This window comes from Martes martes, assembly GCF_963455335.1.
Source record: "Martes martes genome assembly, chromosome: 5".
NCBI lineage: Eukaryota > Metazoa > Chordata > Mammalia > Carnivora > Mustelidae > Martes > Martes martes.
In genome coordinates, this window is record NC_137892.1 from 100,244,981 (window position 1) to 100,266,271 (window position 21,291).

Genomic DNA, 21,291 nt, shown 5'->3' on the forward strand with positions numbered 1-21,291 from the left:
TAATTGTCATGTACTGCTGTGGCTCTTTGGATGGTCCACATTTTCATAAAGTGGTTCACATTTCTCACAGCACACAGTGGTTGTGCTAATGGAGTTGGCTGGGACAGGTTATAACTATCTTACAAAATTCTACATTGGCTTTCCTAAAATTGGTGAATATAATTTACCATAGAGATAATGCTAAACATATTAAACTCTCTCTTGGCATAACTACTATAGCATGTGAGAGGAATTTATATCAAGCACTGTGAATAATTATGAAATATTCCTTATCATATAATTCACTATAAGTAACATATTCTCCATATTAAAGCTAATACATAAGCTATTAGTTGGGCCACTTTTGGTCTATTTATCTATAAATACAAACAGTTTATAAATTGTCTGACATATCTCCCTCTAGGGAAAGAAGAGTTTGGCTGACATTCTGACGTGAATGGCTTCTCCTTGGCATTGCCAAGCATATTCACTGCTCTGACCGATGTAGGATATGAGGAAGAAATTAATCTTAGGGTCCCAAATGAATGAGCTCAAAGGTCATGAGAACAGATTCACGGTGTATGAAGAATGACATCATCACTAAGTTACATTTCATATATCCGCAAGGGTCCAAAAGGTGGCAATTTTGGGGTCGGGGGGACTTGCCAGGTCCTTTTGTCTTTTAATTTTCATTCTGACAGAAGAAATTCTCTCCTTACCCAAATCTAGATCAAAATATCTAGGAAGTTTTGACTTCTCAACTAGACCTCTCCAAATATACCATGTTGTTTTTACAATATCCAAAAGGCTCTATGTGTAATTGATGTTTGAAAAATCTTGAGTGAACTCTGGTGAGCAAGACTCACCTCTGATACAAATATGGTGTCAGGACAGCTTCAATCCTGAGCAGCTGGTCTAGCAGAGAGAATGCACAGGCAGGGATGGCAGTGCTCCTTCAGAGTCCACATTTGCTGCCCGGCTTTCTGCTTAAGATGCTCTTGTCTTTGTACAGGAAGCTTTCAGGATTTTGGTGGGGTTTTTTTTTGTTTTTTGTTTTTTTTTTTTTTTGTAATATAATGAGGAAAAAAAGTTGTGTTTTTTTTTTTAAAACTATATTGAGGGCATTATGGGGAAACTCAAATGTATTGTGGAGCAATGAAGAGATGGTTCTCAAACAAGAAAGGGGAAAAGATTTTTTTCTACCAGAAAGGACTTTTCATGGCTATTGACCCACAAGTGTCTCAGTTAAATGCCTACCCATCCCCTAGAGCCAACGGTCAGCCAAAGGGTAACTGTTAAAATGAACCAATTGTTTCTAAGGTGTGTTCCAGGTAATTCAAGATGTCCTTGAATTAACTTTGGGGCTCTTGACAAGAAACAACCATTAAAAGAGTGAATGTCCAAGGTGTGTATCATCTCCCTGACCAAACCACCATCACTGGATACCCCAATTTGATAACTGGCAGGGACAATGCCTAGCAGAATGGGTGCACAATACATATTTGTCAACTGACTCACTGAGACACCACATAGGGTTTCATGTCTTTAAAGATTCACAACCACTGTTTCCTCTCATGAAGTTGCTTCCTCATGCAGCTTTTCAGACCTTCTGTTCACTCAGGTAGGTCAAGGAGAAACCGGCTTTCTTGCATCATGTTGGCATTCTCTTCAGACAACTACCTTGAAGTGAAAAATGTTAGTGCATGACAGGTGCGCAAAGGATGAGCATCCATTCTGGTTTGCTTGGGACAGTCCAGATTTACGCCCACTGTGGGTTAAATATTCATAATGCCCTCATTTACACTCATAAGTGTCCCAGTTTGGAAGATCAATTGTGTGATCCTCCCAACGAAGGTCTTCGGTAAGACCAGTCTGTGGTACTCATTCCATAATGAGCAGCTCCTCACTCCCCTACCCCCTGACTTAACCAAGATTCGGAACCCACAGATCAAAAGGAGCTCCATTAATATTAAAAAGCTTCTCTATTTCTATTATAAGCCACTCACCCACGGTTACTTTGCAATTTTAGTAATGACCAATTTTAATAGATTTGATTTATGTATTTTCATCTCCTCCCTCTAAAAGAAAAAAAAGGACAATGCATTTTATCAAGCAAAAAGATAAGTGGCAATAATACAAGAAACAATGAACATATAATATAATTTTTTTCATTAACAATCCAAGCACTACAAAACATAGAATATACAACTTAAAAACAGAAATACAAATTAATGAAAAATGGGGTACAGGTCATATTAGCAATGCAAAAGACCAGCTTAAGCATAGTTTCTCTAAATCAACAGTTAATAAAAGGAAAGTGCCCTTTTCTCAAATATGCACAAAAATATTCCGGTCACTTCTAGGGAAAAGTTAATCAAAACTTTCTGCTAATTCTATATTACAGCATGTGTTACTAATGGTTTACAAAACCGAAGCGTCTTCTTACACTTAAAATTTACAACCTTTTCCAATCATTATACACTCGTTTAATCCGGTCTGTCAAAAATAAAACTATTTCATTTTCATATTTATGAAATAATTATTGATATGTTATGGACCTTCAGTGGTGTATGTACGATAGGGACAACAATCAGAATGACATCATGGATGAAAAGTGGGCCAAGGGTCCAAGTAGATAACCCTCTGCCAACCACACCTGTATACTGATTCCCGAAATAATTCAACTACTCCTAAAATAAGTCTAATTTTTCATTTCTTCATCCTAAAAAAAAGTCTAAAGTTTTCATATTTAAACGGGCTAACCAATTCCAGAGTTTACTCAAAGTCTCTCCAGGGATGCCACTTGACAGAACATTTCTTCCTGGGTTCATATTATCCCTATAAGTCTGAGTCCAGCTGAAAAAAATAAACATAAGGACTCAATACTATGCCCCTTCTCTTCTACATGTTTAGTGATTCACACTAGATTTTATGATAACTGCACAATCCTCGGTACAGGTCTGCAATGCAAATGAGAAAGAAAATATTTAAATTTTAATTGTTCAAGCCATAATGTCAACAGCCACCGTACCCCATGACTCCCTCCCAAAGACCTCCGCGCAGTCATGCTTCCAGCCCAGATTTTATAGGAAGTCATGCTTCACGAGTGCAGTTCCAACGCTTAGAAGAATAGGAAGTCACATTGATCTCTCCTTCCGAGCCACCCGTACAAGGTGGACCTATGGTCAGTCAGCCTTAGCTTTGAGCTTTCTGGTTCATGTCCAACAGTTGCCTACCAAGTAGATTAACATTCACCTAAGGTGGCAAACTTGAGAAGGAGAAGAACCGAATTGCAGTTCTGGAAACTGTTTCAGTGGCTACCGAGCAGTCCTTTGGTGTCATTCACTGCTGCTGCTGCTGCCGCTGCCGCCATCCTCTCGCTTGGGGGAGGGTGAACTGTCTCGGACTGGCAGCAGGTCATAATGGCAAGGGATGTGACTGTTCTTTGGGAGGTCGTATGGATCCTGGCTGAGATGCCCATTATTGCTGAATATTCCTTGGACAACACTCACTGTAGGTTCTGTGACAACCAGGGACACATCAATTTATCAGCAATGGAAAGTTTTAAAAAGAATAGAATATGGCATTTCTTGCAAATCTCACACATATAGGAGGAGCACTTCTAAAAATGCAAAGAAACATTATTTTAATGAACAAAGGAGGGTTTTATAATCACATTGAGGTGGCTACTCTACATCTGTCAGACCAGCTGATGTGTACAGTGGAGTTCTGAACAAAAAGGTGACCACAGGGTTGGGATGAAGACACCCAGGGACTAGACAGAAACCCTGGATATGAATCGTTGTCTGAAAAGCACTTTGTAGTTAATCTAGTCCAAACCCTCTACCCCATAGGTGAGAAGACTGGGATCATTCCAGGGTAACTCAATTCATGGAAATACTTAACAAGGTGACTTTAGGACTCAGGACCCTGGCTCTCAGTCGAGTTCCCATGTTAAAGTGGTGGGTTTACTGGACGGTTCAAAGGGGGATTGTAACCGATTTAAAAAAAAATAAATTTAGGTCACTATACCTCCCATTAAAACAAAAGCTGTCTTAATTCTTTAAGAAGTTATCTTTTCAGAGACATGTCTGTGACATAAATTAATTACTAGCAGCTGGAGTTAAATTAGCTATTTCATTTACAAGTTAACAAGTAATAGAGAATTTTTTAAAGTTTAAATCATAAACTTGAGAGAGACAGAGAGGAAAAAAAAATTAACTAAAATACATAGCCCTACTCTACCTACCCGGTGACAGCTCTGATGTGTTTCAACTTTCCCCAAATGGTATTTGTAAGGGGAAATCAGAATAATTCTAATTTTAAATTGAATTCTTACTAATTTCCATCCCATTCACATCCAAGAATATTACCAATATATCAGACAAATTTAAAAGTAAAGTGTTTCCATCCTGCTAAAAGCATTAATGTAATGAATATGCAATCAGAAATAGAAACACCTGTTTCATCCCCTTGAACCATTTGTTTAGGCTAACTCCACACAAGAGCTAATGTGAGACATATGCTATTCCACAGGTGTGCTCAAATAGTCACTATGGTTACAAAACAAAAGATAGACAGCCAAGTGAGAGATAAGGAAAATTTACTTAATTTTGCTAAATACTATTTTCTTTTCCCTTAAAAATTTATTTGACACCAATTAATATGGTCACTGAAAACACAGGTTGCATTGAAAATATGGACCAGTGTCTTCAATCATGTTTATAAGAACTGTTACTGTATGCTCAAGGACTTTAAAACTGTTTTTAAAAAATTCCTATATTAGGTTCTTTCTTTGGTTAGGGGAACTCACCAACTTCATAGACATTCTTGTTGGCTGAGGTTGAGTTATTGATCTCTGCATAGGGGGAATCTCTCCGTGCCGGTGACTTCATCTCCACATAGCCACACTCTGAGTTTTTGGGGATAAGTACAGGTGGGTCTTTAATAGTGGCATATGGGTTTTCAGAACTGCTTAGGGAGCAGTTACTTGAATTATATTCAGAATTCTTTCCCAGATCTGTGAAGAGAGATGGGGGAGAAAAGCAAATGATAGTGCAGGGACATTAATTTTTTTCTTGGTGGTAATATACTCAGGTTACTTCTTTCTCTTTGTAGCTAGTTTTCTATGATTATATATACCAACAACAACACCATACATTTTCTACCTGTTTTGGTGAGAATCTGCTTTAAAATTACCGATCCATAATTTTTAGCTCCTCTTTCAGGTGAGTATCAATGTAAAACCTTGTGGATTTGATTTCATTTTGATTGTGTTTCACACTCAAAACTAATTCCATTCTAATTTACTAATAGTCTCTGAATTCTCAGAGGCTTCAATCAAGAAACCACCTGTGGATGCTCCTGGGAGCACAAGAATGTTCTATCATTGTGGTGAGGGAGGCCTTTGTCACTTGAGACTTCCTTGTAAAACTTCAGGACTGGGCACATGAAGTTATTCATGCAAAGATGCTGAACTCCTGTTTTCCTTGCTATTTCCTTTTTCATGCATTTCTCTCTCTCCATAAGTCCTATATCTTTTCAAAGAAATATGAGTGTTTCCCCAGCAAATGGAAACCTTTGTTCCCCCAGACTTATGCTCTAACACCACGCACCTACGGTCACGCTTTTGACCTCAGTCAAACATGTCTGTGTGTCTGGTGGTGTAATTAACCACACCAACAACTGACCATTTTCTCTACACTGCCACTCTTGCTTGTTTAGCCAATTATTTCAGTCTCTGATATAAACTGTTTTTAAAATTATGATTCTGATAGATGTATTTCTTCCTTAAATTTACACCATACCTTTCAAGGATTTTCCCATATAGCTTCTGTCAAGTCCAAAAGCTCCTGTGATAAAGAAGAAAAAAATCCCCAGTGAGATCTGGAAACAAGAGAAAACCCATCTAATATTCCAAGGTCATGGAGGAGGATGGTTTGGGCACCTACGATTTCCCCACTGCAAGAAATAACCAAGAGTGCTGCTTTTCAAACCTTTGTTACCAGGTTGCTCATGCTTGATATTTTCAGCACTTAGTATATATATATATATATATATATATATATATATATATATATATATATATATATATCATTCGGATCATCCTCCTACTCATTTCCAGTGACTTTGGGAAAGGCTGATCAGTATAGGTAGGAAATAAGGCATGGGTGAATTGGTATACTTGATTCAAGGTCGCACTGTGGAAAGGACATAGCCAGGGCTAGAACTGAGACAAAGGACTTCAATTTCATCACTCACTCACCACATGACTTTGGGCAAGATGTTCAGCTCTCTCTCTGTCAATTTTTTTTTAATCTCTAAAATGAGGGAAACAAAATCTGCTTTCCAAACTTTACGGAGCTGGTGTGATCATTAAGTGAACCAGACCGCATGAAAAGGGGTCCTAAACTCTGAGGTGCTATATAAATGAATGGCAACACAGAATGTGTCCTACGACCCCCAGCCTCATTTTACATGGAGGCATTCCAAGGTCTCTTCCATGATCTTTTAAAGAAGTGTTATAGCCTTACATTAGAAACAGAGAGTAATGACTAATGACAAATATTCAAATAAGTAGGAGAATGGCTAGGGGATGAACCCCTGCCACTGTGCATGTGCCCCTTAGAGTGGTAGTTGACTCAAGTTCTGATGTCCTGGAGGACACTTGTGAAGAAAGAGGGAGCATCCCTTAAAGGGAGTGAGTGTGTCTAATATCGTGGGACAGGATACAGGAATGTCCTCTTTTCTCAGAGAATGTTTTCTCTCTCTTGGGTCTGGGTTGTGAAGCCTAGCCATGCTCCCAGCTGGCAGGAAAGGTGCCCAATTATGCAGGGAGGCAGGATAAGGATGAATAGTGAATTAACCTAATCAAAGTAAGCTCTGGCCTTTGCCCTTAGTTCCTGGGAGGGGATCTCTAAGTCCTTGGACTATCCCACCCAGTAACAGTGTTTTTGTTTACCTGGGGCCTAGGACTACACCGGGTAGTGTTACAAAGAGATTTATGGAAGGGGGTTGGGGTCACTTCATGTCAGCTCCATCTCCAGATGGGGGGGTCGAAAGGTCAACCACATCGGCGGTCAGCCATGTTGACCTTACCAAACTCTCATAAAAACTCTAGACACCAAGGCTGAAATGAGCTTCCTTGGCTGGTAATACTTCATGCATCTTGTCATATACTGTAGCCAGGAAAAGTTAGCACTTTCCATGATTCCACTGGGAAAGGACAACTGGAAGCTTCTGGCTTGGAACTTTCCTTGACTCTGCCCACTGTGTCTCTTCCCTTGGCTGATTTTCACCTGTATCCTTTGGCTGTGATAAACTCTAACCATGAGTATAACAGCTCGCAGGGAGTTCTATGATTCTTTCTGCCAAATTATGGATCCTGAGGGTGGTCTTAGGGATTTCCAGACCTTTGTAAAGGGATGGCATGAAGAAGGGTAGGATCTGTGGCCTCTGAGAACTCCCTATGAAGGAACTCTGTCTTTGCTGCTCTGCCGGATTCACTTAGCTGTCTCCAGACTTTAGCAAAGTCTTGTTAACTGTCCATCTTGATCTTAGCTGTGTAACGGCTAGCATTCCCCCAAGAGGCTCAGGAGAGGAGCAGCCTGAGGTGGAGAGTAAATTAGGGAACAAGAGTGGCACCGTGACACCAGCATGCCTGCTAGGTTCTCTCTGGAGGCTGTTTTAATGAGGGAGCAGGCAGGTTTCCTCATATAAACTCCCATTTGTTCCAGTCCCTGGATAGATGCTTTCAAATGCTTGGCTTAATCTAATTCATACAATGATCACAACATGATCACTATCTCCATGCCACAAATGAATGGATCTTCTTCATGGGGGTGATTAGCCCAGTGCCATATAACAGAACCAGAAGTCGACCTCAGGGCTTTTTGTGCCAGGTTCAGGGCTCTTTCAGACAACATCACAACAACTTCTCCATCGTGTCAAGCACATACACATTTTAGCATCCATAGTGTGCCCTACCCTGTCCATTGTAAGGGAAGACTTTTTCTGGCCAACAACTATAAAGGGACATTAAATGTAGAATTGCTCTTGGATGGAAACTCATGAAGGAGACCCAGAATTTCCAATGAAGATGTTACATTCTCAGTCTGGTGGGTCTTAAGGAGACAAAAAGCAGAGAAGTTTATATGTTACCACTGCAGGGACTGGGTCCTAGAGTTAGGACCATATGTAGCAGGTAAAAGTGGAGTAAGAGAACTTTTCCCTCATTAGTGCCAGCTAGTACTTTCCTGATATCAACTCACATATTCCTTGGAGCTACAAGAAATCTCTCTGATGTTAAATGATTTGACCGATAAGTATACTGTGAATCTGGTATCTAAATAATTTGACCGTGTTCAGGAATGCACAGCTATTTGATAATGTGGATAGAGAATGCAGACAAAAGTTAAGAATTTGTATTTGTTTTCCTACTTTAACATTTACATTTCTATAGTAATAGGGGATTCCAGAGCCCATACGGACTGGTTCCTCTATCTGGCTTAGGTAATTTGGCGTGTATGGTGTTCCCAGAAAGAGCAGGGGAGGAGTAAGTAGTTGGAAGATGAACTTTGAGACCTGGCTTTACCCTCTTCCTTCCATGAAATCCTGGGCAAGAAGTTAACCTCTCTGTGCTTCCCAGTTTATTCCTCTAAAAAACAAGATTCATGGAAGGGCCCATCCAGTAAGGTTGTCAGATTCAGCAAATAAAAACAAAGGAAGGACCTTGCACTTTGAATTTCAGAGAAACAACAAATAATTTTTAGGGTAAGTATGCCCCATGCAACTTTTGGGATATATTTATTATACTAAAAATATTTGTTGCTTATCTGAAATTCAAATTTAACTGGGTTTTCCTGGCCACTCCGCCATCAAATAAATACAAAAAAGGGTTTGCTATCCATAAGGTGAGCACATATCAGTTACGGCTTCATCAAGCACCTCCCTGAAATCAGGGGCAATGGCTTGGTAATGGCACAGTTCACTCAGTGGGGTATCACAGCAGCTCTTTAAGGCTGGTCCAGGAGGCCTCACCCTCTTTCCAGGAGGCCCACAAGATCAAGACTGTTCTCATTATAATACATCAACATTATTTGCCTGTTTCACTCTTGTTCTCTCTCAAGTGCATGGTGGTTGTCTAAGAGCATCACCAAGCGTGGGATCACCAATGACTGAATGGAGAAGCAGATATGAGAATCCATCTTCTCTGAAACCAGATGTTAAAGAGATCCAACAAATGTAAAACAGTGCCACTCTTCTCACTAATTTGTTTTTGTTTCAGAAAATGTGGGTTTTTTTTTCATAAAAATGTGTTTTACATTATCATGAAATTAATTACTATTATTATAAACAAAGCAATAAATAACTCTTTTAAATGGTCTCAGTTTTAATTTGTAATGTGGTATCAATAGATATAACCCATATTGAAAGAAGCTCTTCAGGGCTCCTGATAACTTTCAAGAGTATGAAGCAGGTCTGATTCTAAAACGTTCGAGAAGCACTGACTATATTCCTGTTGATATCTTCATTTCCTCACCTAAAGGGGAAGCGGCCCTCAAGTATGGGTGCCCCATATTAAAAGACAGCAAAGGGGAACACACATCCTGGTACCAGCCTGACAGGATTCAGATCCTAGCTCTACCATTTAATAGGCTTTAAGACTTTTCTCAGGGGACTTAACCTCTTTTTGACTCAGTTTCTCAACTGTTATACGGACATGATGATGACATTAACAGTACCTACTTATCAGAGTACTTGTGAGAATCATGTAAATTAATATATGTAGAGTTAGAATGGGAGCTACAAGCAGGCAGAGATTCTCATCTCTTTTTATCAATTCCTGGCACACACTAGGACCTTAATAAATGTTTGTTGGGTAGATAAAGCACCCAGGACATTAATAAGCCCCATACAAGCATTAGGTATAATTCTATCGTTCTGTTTTTTTCATGCATATTTCCAATAGATCTCTTTGGCATATCATAAATCTATGACTATCTGAGGGGACTAGAAGATAAGGGAGCTTGTTGAGGACGGATGTTGGGAGAACTTGCCAAGCTCATTGAGGTAGCCGCCATGTTTCCAGTCTGCTGGCAGTGTTCCCGTGCAGTCCGCCACTGGGCCTCTCTTCCCAGGATTCACATTTTTCAGATTTACAAACAGCTGATTGTTCTTCGACTGTTAAAAATATAAACCATCAAGATGTAAAAAGAGAACATAGCATAGCCCAGCACAGTGTTACAGATGTGAGAAAGGACATCTGTGGCATGGATCAAGGGCTGGTTCTTCAAGGAGGCCACGCAAGGGGACAGAGGTCATCATGGGGTGGCCTTAGAGGGCAGTAGGAGTATCTGTCCCTTAGCCCCAACTATTCCCCACTGCCTCAAATTCTTCATCTCCCTTAGTCACTCTGTGCCCATTCAACTTTACTTGAGTTAAGGTACATGGAACTTTGAATTTAAAAAAGTTAAATTCTTGGTTATGATTTTTTTGAGTCACCAGTGACTCTGAGCCATTTTCTTAGCAATAAACATGAGGATAAGATTATGTACTTTGCCTCCTTCCCTGAATATGTAGGAGAACAAATGCAATGATGAACATGAAAGTCTCGAGGGAATGGGAAGGGCTATTTAACTATTAGGTGCCATAATTAAAATCCAGCAGCATTAATTTAATTGCAATGGAATTAATTTGACTAGCTTGGTTTTTGTCTAGCAGAGAGCCAGAATATGACAATGGAGATTATAAATATAATTTGGGACAGTCGGAAGGAAGAAATGCTTGGAATTTCCAAGCGTCCTCAAGGAGACTGGGGGTGAGGTGAGTGGTATGGGAGGAGCAGCCCTAGGCGTCCACCCTCTCTGTGTACCTATAAAAATGAGGAAAACAATCACTCTTGAGTCATAGGATCGATGTGAAGATTAAATGAATTTATATTTGCAGATTGATTAGAAATGCTTGGCACATAGTTTCTATTTGATCATTTTTGACCTACAAAAAAGCAATTTCCTGTGGTTCAACCTAAATCAACACATGCAGCTGTTTTTGTGAAGAAAGGACAGGGGGACCCGGCAGGGCACTGGAAGACAGGTGGTCTGAAAAGACAAAAGAAAGGACCCAGGATGGAGTCTGCTAAGGTCAGCTCTGAGACGTCATTTTAAAACCTCAGGCAATATCAGAAACATTATTCCAAAGACCTACACCGGAACCAGTACAAATCGGAGACAAGGAGACCATGACTCACACTCCAACTGCCTCCCTCATGAACTGGGGAGCTCTGTTTCAAAGTGAATGCAATTCCCCACCACTCGGATTTTTCACCAGTAAACTTGAGATTCTAAGACGCAGATAAGAGATGTAAAGTGCCCAGAGCTGCAGCTCTCCCTCCATGCTCCTTCCTGTCCTTTCTCTTCCCTGCTCCGCTTCAGAGCCTGGGAGTCACTTCCTCTCACCTTAGCGATGGTCATCCTGTCCCTGTTGTTGACATGAGGGGATGTGGCGCACTGGGTAAGCGTGTGATAACTGGGGTTGGTGAAGTAATGACTGTTGGCGCTTCCCCCATTGCTGTGGGGAAGGGTTTCTGTAAGAAGAGAAGGAAATGGTTAAGGTGACAGGCTCCCCTAAGTCTGTGTGGATCAAAGGGAAGCAAAAGAACCAGAACAAATGTTTGTGCCACTTCCACATTACAGGCTGGGCCGAATCCCCTCCTGCCCAGCATACACAGCAAAGCTTCTAGAAGCAGCAGGTGCCTGCCTTCCTACCTGCTTCCTGGAAAACCGTGCAAGTGTCCTCAGACAGCTCCTCTTTGCCTGGGAAGCCATCACGTTGAAGCTATGTCTGCTGGAACTTGCCTCTTTTTTTAATCTTTTTGAAATCTTTTCTTTCTTTTTTTTTTTTTTAAGATTTTATTTATTTATTTGACAGACAGAGATCACAAGTAGGCAGAGAGAGAGGAAGGGAAGCAGGCTCCCTGCTGAACAGAGAGCCCGATGTGGGGCTCGATCCCAGGACCCTGGGATCATGACCTGAGTCGAAGACAGAGGCTTTAACCCACTGAGCCACCCAGGCGCCCCTGAAATCTTTTCTTAATCTTTTAGACCCTATAGCTCTTACCATAATATTCTGGGCCAGAAATGCACTATGAAGCTAATCAGCGGCTTTAGGTATTTCCCCTAGAATCAGTGTATATATAAACATGTAACCCATCCTACAGTAATTGTCTAAAATAATAAATTACTTTAAGTGTACAAATTCCTTAATTTAAGTGGTTTCTTCTTCTCCTTCTCTTTCTTCCCCTTCCTCCTCTTCTTCTTCCCCTTCCTCACTACTTCCTCTTCCTCCTTCTTCCTTTTTTTCTTCTCCTTCTCCTTCTTTGGAGAGAACGAGCATGGGCAGGAGTGGGCTGGGAGGAGGGGCAGAGAGAAAACCTTAAGCAGACTCCCTGCTCAATGTGGAACCTGATGTGGGGCTCGATCTCCCAACCCGGAGGTCACGAACTGAGCTGAAATCAGGAGTCACCTTACTGACTAAGCCACCCAAGCACCCCTAAGTGGTTACTTTCTCTGATGGAAGAGCATGTCACTTAAAAATTTACATTTCTGGGCACATGTGACAGAAAGATTTTAAAGAGTTTTCTTACAGAACAGCTTTGATTCTTGCTAATATGACAAAACTGTTTCTTATATAAGTTTGTTGCCATGTGATTAATGGTTTGTATGGGCCCAGGGACAGGTTAGAAGGCACTCTGTTAAGTGCCCAGGTCCAGAGACAGAAGACCTGGTTCTGTTCCCTGATCTGCTCCATGACCTTACCAAACTTACGGGTGCCTCCTCCTCTCCACTCCCAGTCCCCCACATACGACAAAAGCTTAGGTGCCCAGCAAAGCTTCCTCCCAGTTGAAATTCCCAAAGTCTAAAGCAACCTCATAATGAATCCAGTTTAAAAACCCTCATGGAAGAAGACAGTGATGATTTTGCTACCATTGACCTCTACAGCACATCTGTAACAATGTATCTTTTCCAAACACAATATTTGCTCAAGGCTACTGGACAACAAGGGAGAGCCCAGCCACATGCCCCAGTTTCAAAGAACCAGGATGAAACCTTCCTTCTCAAGGAGTAAGATGGCCCTAGGGACCAGTCTTACCTGAAATGGCATAGTCTGCATTCATGACCCTCAGAGCAGGGGTGTAGGTAACTGCTGGCATGCTCGATTCCTTTCCCTTCTGCTTCTGTCTATAAATAATGAACAAGGCCAGCAGGAAGAGCACCACCAGCACAAGAATGATGATGCCCACGATGGCCCCGATCTGGTAGGAGTCAGCAGGAAGAGCTGTACTGGTCCTGCTTAGGCTGTTCAGGTTTCCAACTATGATGACACCAGCTAGTGAAAGGAAAAGATGAGATCTGAGTAAGGACGACAAGGTGCCAGACAAACGTCTGAACTCAATCTACAAACTTCTCCCAGTGGGCTCATGCCGGGACATTTTCAGTTCATGAAAGGTTAATTTGGAAACTTTTAGAAACTGCAGGAAGGAAAAATGAACATTCTTCATTTGCGGATGTTGTTGGCTGGTCTGTGCCCAGAAAAAGGCGGCTCTATGCCTCAAAAATGGGACTGGGGATTTGCAGAACCCAAAGACTTCACTGTAGGGTTTGGGAGCTTCTCGCATAAACACTAAATAGACACTCAGACCAGACCAGGAAACTCACTGGAGGTAATAATTTATCTATTTTTTTTTTTACCATGCTTTATTTCTTAAGCAACAGGAAGCTTATGAAAGGCTAACTTCTAAATGCCTCAACTGCCTAACTTAATTTTATGTCTATCCTTAGCATTTCTAAGAGTAATTGTCCTTCCAAGCAAGGATAACTCCATTATAAATCTGGTCCAAGATGAGGGTCTGCCTTATCCTAATTTCAGTGGGCTTTTTACCCCAGGAGATACTGCTATGCAGTTATTTTCCATGACCAAAAGGTCTGCCCCAGTTAACACCTGACAACATCACCCTAAAAGCTTACTAATTAAAATTTAAACCGTAGCTTTACATAATTCTTTCTTGCATTCAAGGAGGACAGGAAAGTGAGGACAGGAAAGATACGAACCATGAGTCAAGAAACTGGGTGTCTAAAAAAAAAAATTGATCCAGAGGTGCTGAATTTTTCTTTAAGCACTTTGGCCAGAGTTTTACCATCTAACTATAGAGGAGGAAACTGGCCCCAAAGCAGGTGCTTCCAGCTCAAACATCCCTATAACTTTATGATTCTGAGGGTTACACTTCCTTATTAGACAGCATGCCCCATAACACGGAGCATGGAGGCCAGTGCCGTGTGACCACAAGCCATGTGTATTAATGATGTGATTGTGAAACACAACCTCCTATTGTTAGGACAAATACAAATCGTGAGCACTCAGAAGTTCCCTAATGAAAGGAAATGAACTAGGAATGCCTATGTAGTGCACAATTTCAGGGGACGGCACCTACAACGCTAGAGTTCATGAGAGTGTTACCTCCTGAAGACAGCTACACAAACCAGGAGCTCTCTGGGTACCACGCTTCAGAACCATCAGAAGAAATTTCTCAAAGGCCCCGCGCAAGTTTTTTTTTTTTTTTAAAGTTAAGCATATGCCTATCATACAAGCCAATCGTTCTACACCTATTGATTTACCCATGACAAATGGCACTGTATCTCCGTACAAAGACTTGATACACTATTGTTCATAAGAACATTATCTATAATAGCCCCAAACTGGAACCAATCCAAATGTCCACCCACAGGTGAATCAGTAAACAAATTATGATACACCCATGCAATGGAATGCTACTCAGCAATACAAAGAACTGAAGCACTGATATATACAACCAAATGGTTCAGTCTCAAAATGATTATGCTGAGCAAACGAAGTCAGACAAAAGAGAGTATGGTGTGATTCTATTTACATGAAATTCTAGCAATACAAACTCATCCGTAGTGACAGAAACTAGTTCAAGGGTTGCCTGGGGCCTCGGGGTCAGTGGTGGCAGGGAAGGGCATGAGGTAACATTGGGGGGTGATGGCTGCATTCACTAACTTTACTGTGGTTGGGTTTCATGGGTGGATATGCTAGATCTTATCAGATTGTACACTTTATGTCATACGTGTCATACATATATGTGTATGTGTGTGTGTATATCTACCTCTAATATAGTAGCATACATGTGTTGCTTTTCACAGATTAGTTATACCTCAATAAAGGTGAAAACATTTGCAGGCACAGTGGAAAGCTCATGAACTTTGGAATCAGACAAACCTGGCATCTAAGCCCTGACCTACATATAACTATGTACTACATATTAGCTGTGCAACCTTGGGTAAATTACTCAGCCTCTCTGAGCTTTAGTTTCCTCACCTGTAGGACAGCAATAATAAGGCATCCATCTGGCAGTAAATAACAAGCTGTGCCTTGCAGTGTCCCAAGCCCATTTACATCAGATAATGTAGGTGCAAATACTTAACACTGGCTACATGGTGGTTACACATTTCAAGGCACTAGTGTCCTTACCTTGATCACATCGTGCCCCTTTCCAGCCTGGGCTGCAGTAACAGGTGCCAGTGATATGGTCACAGGTGGAGTTGTTCAGACAGTCACATATCTGGCGACAGCCGTAGCCATACGTTCCTGCAGGGCACTCTGAGAAGGAGATAAAAGTCCAATGTAAGCTCGCCAGCCTTGGGCATCTGGGCAAAAGGCTGTCTCTTACTACATGATTCCATGTGTCTAGAGGGCAGAACTTCCAGGGGGATCCTTGCGCAGGTAGAACTACCCAGGGAGTCCTAGAGCTGACAGAAATTCCCTGACTCAAGGAGGGGACTCACAGGCCAGGCTGCACGGGGCCAGAGACTGAGCTCCTCGCCACAGCTCCTGACTCCTTCAGCATTTATGCACCCACTTCTCTGATGGGTAAGTAGACACTGTAGAACCCAATGGAACTGATGAAGACCATCTGCCAGGGCAATCTGAGATGACCCCACCGGGCAAAACGGTGGGACGGAAGACTGAAGAGTATAAACCAGAGCCGAATCCTTGAGAACATGAGCAGTTTACTGAAGGCTCAGCGATCCTCCTACAGGCACATTGTGACTTGGATTAGCTGGGAGCAGGGGACAAAGGAGGGGCAATTTTTGTTAATTTTCTAGGTAAGAACTTCATTTACTATAGAATGGCTCAAAATGGGGGTGTGCAGGTTGAAGCCTGAGAGACCAAAATGGAGAGATTTTTAGGATGCACTTTTAATAAGAGCTGGGTATAGATTTCAAAGAAGAGTATAGGCATGTCAAATTTTAAAATCATCCCCAAATACTAATGTTTTCTGCAAAGTGGGCAGCAGGGGGCAATGTGCTATTATTTTTGGAGTTCTCAGTCAAACACAGTGTTTCTGTTTACAAATGAGCATCAGGAGGGGTCTCCAAAAATAGGAACATTTTGATTGGATGTTCAAAGTAATCACAGAGGGATTTAAGCAGCTTTTAAAAAATAAGACCATAACCAGTCTGGCTTCCAAGGGAAAGTCAGTTTAGAGCCTCTTCTGGTTTCTGTGCATATATGTATGTGCACATATGTTTAGACATTTATACACACAGATGCACAATATTTACATACACAAGGGGTGTACAGGCAACTGTGTGACTCAGTATGGGTTTCGGGATGAGATGAATACCAGTACAAAACTCAAATTGGGCCATTTCTGTCCAGGCTGATTCCTAGAGTTAACTCCTGCTATGCACTAGTAAGGAAAATATGCAAAAATACTTCTAGGGTTCAGCACACCAGACCCAGATGACCTAGCCGTCCGGGGGTGTTGTGAGATGCTGCTGGAGTGGAGAGAGGGTGATTGTTTATTGCCAAAGTCCTGCTATGCTGATCCACCTTTCCAGGCCACACTGCTCCTACAGCCATGTAATCTTTGATGCAACCTTCCCAGGAATGCCCCCTCTGATAAGCCACAAAGGTCCTGCCCCCTTTCCTGCCAGCTATGACACGAGTGTGAGCCCCACACAGCTCTAAGATCCTATTTATCCATTCAAAATATTGAATGAAAGTCAGAGGAAAGGAACAATAGGCTACTTTGAAGTACTCAGTCTAACACTAATTTTCTTATAACCCTGCAGATGCACAGCTGTAGGGGCGGAAATGCAAGACAAGGACGCGTAATTGCAGCAGAGCATGTTCTTCTGGAGTGGGAGTCTTACAACAAAAAGTTTTAAGGCAATCTATTGTCTTGAAGGTCGGAAAGACTAAGATGAGAAGTTGCTAGGGAAACAGTATAAAAATACCATCTAGAAAAGGCTGTCAGAAGGGGGGTGGCCTTTTGCATGGACGTTTGCATGGACCTGGTTCCACACCCCCAGTGGGACTGGGAGCCCACCTGCCACCTGGCCCCAGAGAACGCACTCTCGTCCAGAGTACGACCCGGGCTCTGTGTCTGCCGTGAAGAAAACCTGACTGGCTCGTAAAGTTCTGGGCAGCCCCGTTCCAAAAATAAGCAGGACAGTGAGAGTGAGAGCCAGGGTGAACAGATGGAAAACTTGAATTCTGTCTTCATCCTTGGAGCCGCACCCCCTCCACCCAGAGCACTGATTACTTACCCAGAAGAAGTCTGAAGGAAAAGACAGTCAGCAAGGAACACCAGGTGGCCAGGTCTCTGGGCAGGGAACGGTCAGCTGGGCCAGGAAGTGACCAACCATCGGTTTAGACAACTTAAAAGTTGCAGGTCCTGCCTTCATATTCTTAGGCATGCAGGACAACTGGTTCTAGGGGAAAATACCACCTGGGTGTGTCACACTCTCATACTCACTCTGTTCACAGTGCTTCCCCATGAAGCCAGTGCGGCACGTACACTGCCCGGAGATGTGGTCACAGTCAGCGCCATTTTGACACTGGCATATCAATGCACAGTCCTTTCCATAGAACCCCAGAGGACATCCTGCGAGGGAGGGAAAGACAGCAGAGTCAGGAGGCTGCTGAGGGAACCAGAAAGAAGCTCTTGCTGCCAACTGTTTGTGTTTAAATCTGAAGGATGCGGAGCCACTGGAGAGTGAATAAAGACAATAACACAGATCTCAGCTTGTCACAAAGGCTTCTTTGAAGTCCCAGGATGCTCCTGCAAGGAGGTCATAATTCATGAGCAGAAAGCAGAACAGTTCCACACCTGACAGTTTAACTCTTGCTGGTGCTCCCGGAGACGAGTGTCTTCTAGCAAAGCATGCTTTCAACCCCATGGAGGTATGGGGGCATTTCCTTGTATTCCTTCACTCAGCTACTAGACTCCCAGACTCAAGTGCCATGGACTGAAATGAGTACTTTATATTAAAATCACACGTGTGCTTTTACTTAATAGTACAGAGTGTCCTAAGTCTGCTGTAGCTCTGTCCGCTGTATCTGTCACTAACTTAGATAATACTAGCTCCTTCATCAGAGATGTATGTAGAATGCTAAACTTACAAAACAAAACTAAACCCCTGCCCTTCATAGGCGCTTTGTAAAAAAGCAACACACTTTCCATTGGTGCATGATTTGTAAGACACAGACCCCTGGGGCCTTTGGGCTAAGGATAGGCGCTGGCCCTGCAGGCTGTCACAGGCCAGCAGCTGACAAGCAGGGGGGTTTCAGGGATCCCTGGCAAGCTTTAATACAGCCTGCGTCTAGGGTCATTTCTAAGTATCACATGGGATTTTTACTTTCCCTTTTTCTCAAGAGAGGTTTTAATGAAAGTTCAGCTCTCAGGAAACAGAGGCACAGCAACAGAGGTCAGCTTGCAGGGACAACTATCACTGCCACGTTTATTATTCAGCACCTATTCTGTGCCAGCTGCTGCTTTCCATGTGTCCTCTCACTGAATCTTTACAGTAGTCCCACCTATAAACCTACAAATGGGAACTAAGCCCCGAAGGTCCCCTCAGTCACAGAGCCAGCAAGCAGCAGGCTGGCCGGGCCATGATACAAACACAGGCAAGTCTGGCTCCAGACCCTGCGTTCTGCCCACCATCTTCTGCTACGTCCACTTAAAAAGGTCCTCTGATTGAGGTAGACCCAGATTTTGGAACGATAAATAATAACTTACAAGCACTTTCCCCTAACGAGCTTGAAACCCTTTCTGCATACAATCTTGGCAGACTATGCTCAAGACAAGCTCTCTCCTTGCCGGCTCTTCCTTTCGAATCATGGCTCAAGGTCTACACCTCCCATAAAGTTTCAACACACTTTTTCGGCCTCTTCACTAATTATATCCCCTAATTAGTATTCAACAAGAAATGCCTAATTTCTGACCCACCTTTCCTTCTCAGCTCATTTTTGCGACTTAAAATTCTTTTATTATTAAAAATGTTTTAAAAGAATAAACTATACATTTTTATTAATAATAACCATAATTTGTGCTTTCCTGTCTTGTTTCCTTCATTCCTTTGAAGGCAAGAGGGCAGAGAAGAGTCTTTTTTCCCCCGACAGTGCTGAGCTGTGGAGTGCTTTGCACAGTACAGGCTATGAGGGCAAAAACCTCATACAAGAAGAAACAATTAGGACACTATGGGATATAAAATGGAAAAAAGAACTAGTGGCTCTTAGAGCAGCCTGGCAGCACCATGTGGAAAGTTGTCAGAAATGTGAATTCTCAGGTTCCACCCCCGCCCCGGTGACTCAGGCACTCTGGGAGTGGGGCCAGCCGTCTGCGTGTATTGAGCCCCCCGTGATCCCGAAACTCACTCAAGGCAAACTTCTCCAAGAGCACGCGTTATGTTAGGGAGGGAGGCTTGTCATCTTCACTGCCTTCTAGTCACTGTCACTTACCCTAACCTTTGTGCTGTTGGAATAAATGACAGGGTATACATTCATGGAACCACTACCCCAATGTGAAGAATTATATAGAACATTTTCATCACTTTCCACCACTCTCCACCTTCCCAATCAATTGACAATTGACAGATCGATTTGTGTTTGATCTTCATATAAAAGGAATCACATGCTGGGCAGCTGGGTGGCTCAGTCATTAAGTGTCTGCCTTCAGCTCAGGTCATGATCCCAGGGTCCTGGGATCAAGCCCTGCATCTGGCTCCCTGCTCAGCGAGGAGCCTGCTTCTCCCTCTCCCACTTCCCCTGCTTGTGTTCCCTCTCTCGCTGTGTCTCTCTCTATCAAATAAATAAATAAAATAAAATAATAAATAAATAAATAAAGGATCACATGGTAAAAACAGTAGATGTATGTGCATACACATATACATGTATATGTACAGACATGAACATGTATGTACAAATGATAGGGAGCTGGGTGCCTATAAACAGGGTCTGGTTGAAGGAGAGGTGGCAAAGGAGCCGCACACCACCACATCCAGCAATGCTCCATCCTGACACAACATGCAGACAGAAAACCTGGACCTTGACAGCATCTAAACACACAGAAACATTTAAACATCTAGCGGTCATCAGGGCAAGACCCTCCAACTCCAGGAGTCCCAGCTGAGCTCAGCTCAGGTGTGCGGAGGGCGAGCTGGCAATCTCCTCGGGGGTGGCTCCCCCCCTGCCCCCCGAGAACGTCGGAAGGCCGGTTGCTTACTCTGGGTGCAGTAGAGACCCGTCCAGCCAGGCGTGCATTTACATTCGCCGTCGTAGGCGCTGCAGAAGGCCCCGTTGTGGCAGTTGCACGTGTGGATGCAGTTTGGGCCCCAGTGCGCAGGTGGACAAGCTGAAACCACAGCACGCATGGAGAGTTCCGTTAGAGCCTGGGGGTCAGCACCCAGCAGAGAGAGTGCCGTCCTCCCACCCCATCTCCTAGCATGCGAGACGTTAGCAGTGTGCGTCAGGACTCAGCAAGCATGGTGCCCCGGATCTGCCTGATGCCCGGAGGGCAGTGCTGACCGCAACAGCAACTGTTACAACGGACACTGTATTTATGGGCTGACTGCACAGTAAGGTGGGCAGAGCAACAATCATCTTGAGGGCGCAGATTTAGTTCCTTAACAAATAAATGCATATTGGGCTCTTATGCACCCAGCACTGTTCTAGACACAGAAGAGATAGCAGAGGACAAGACAAGGCCCAGACCACCCTCTGAAACCTTATGTTTTAGTAGGGGAGTCAGGCAGGCCAAGGAACCAACCAACCACCAGCCAGCCAGTCAACAGAGAAAACAGTGGCAGCAAGTTCTATGAGAAAAAAAATAAAATAGGGCAACGAGGGAAGAATGACCAGAGCTACTCCTTCAGGGAAGGCTTCTCAGAGGAGAGGACATTTAAGCAGAGGTCAGATGGGCTAATGATGGGACTTGAGAGAAACTAA

At 42.9% G+C, this 21,291-nt stretch overlaps 1 protein-coding gene across 1 annotated transcript in view; it reads right to left on the reverse strand.

Annotated features, from left to right (window-relative positions):
- Positions 1–1,999: 1,999 nt before the first annotated feature.
- Positions 2,000–21,291, reverse strand: part of MEGF10 (multiple EGF like domains 10) — a 120,977-nt gene continuing 101,685 nt past the window's right edge. The window contains exons 16-24 of the mRNA XM_080804779.1: positions 20,570–20,698; positions 17,819–17,947; positions 15,526–15,654; positions 13,129–13,365; positions 11,436–11,563; positions 10,038–10,161; positions 5,787–5,831; positions 4,793–4,999; positions 2,000–3,499 (exon numbers count right to left, since the gene is read on the reverse strand). Coding sequence (XP_080660905.1) covers positions 3,318–3,499; positions 4,793–4,999; positions 5,787–5,831; positions 10,038–10,161; positions 11,436–11,563; positions 13,129–13,365; positions 15,526–15,654; positions 17,819–17,947; positions 20,570–20,698 — 1,310 coding nt within the window. The 3' untranslated portion in view covers positions 2,000–3,317. The remainder of the gene's footprint in view (positions 3,500–4,792; positions 5,000–5,786; positions 5,832–10,037; positions 10,162–11,435; positions 11,564–13,128; positions 13,366–15,525; positions 15,655–17,818; positions 17,948–20,569; positions 20,699–21,291) is intronic.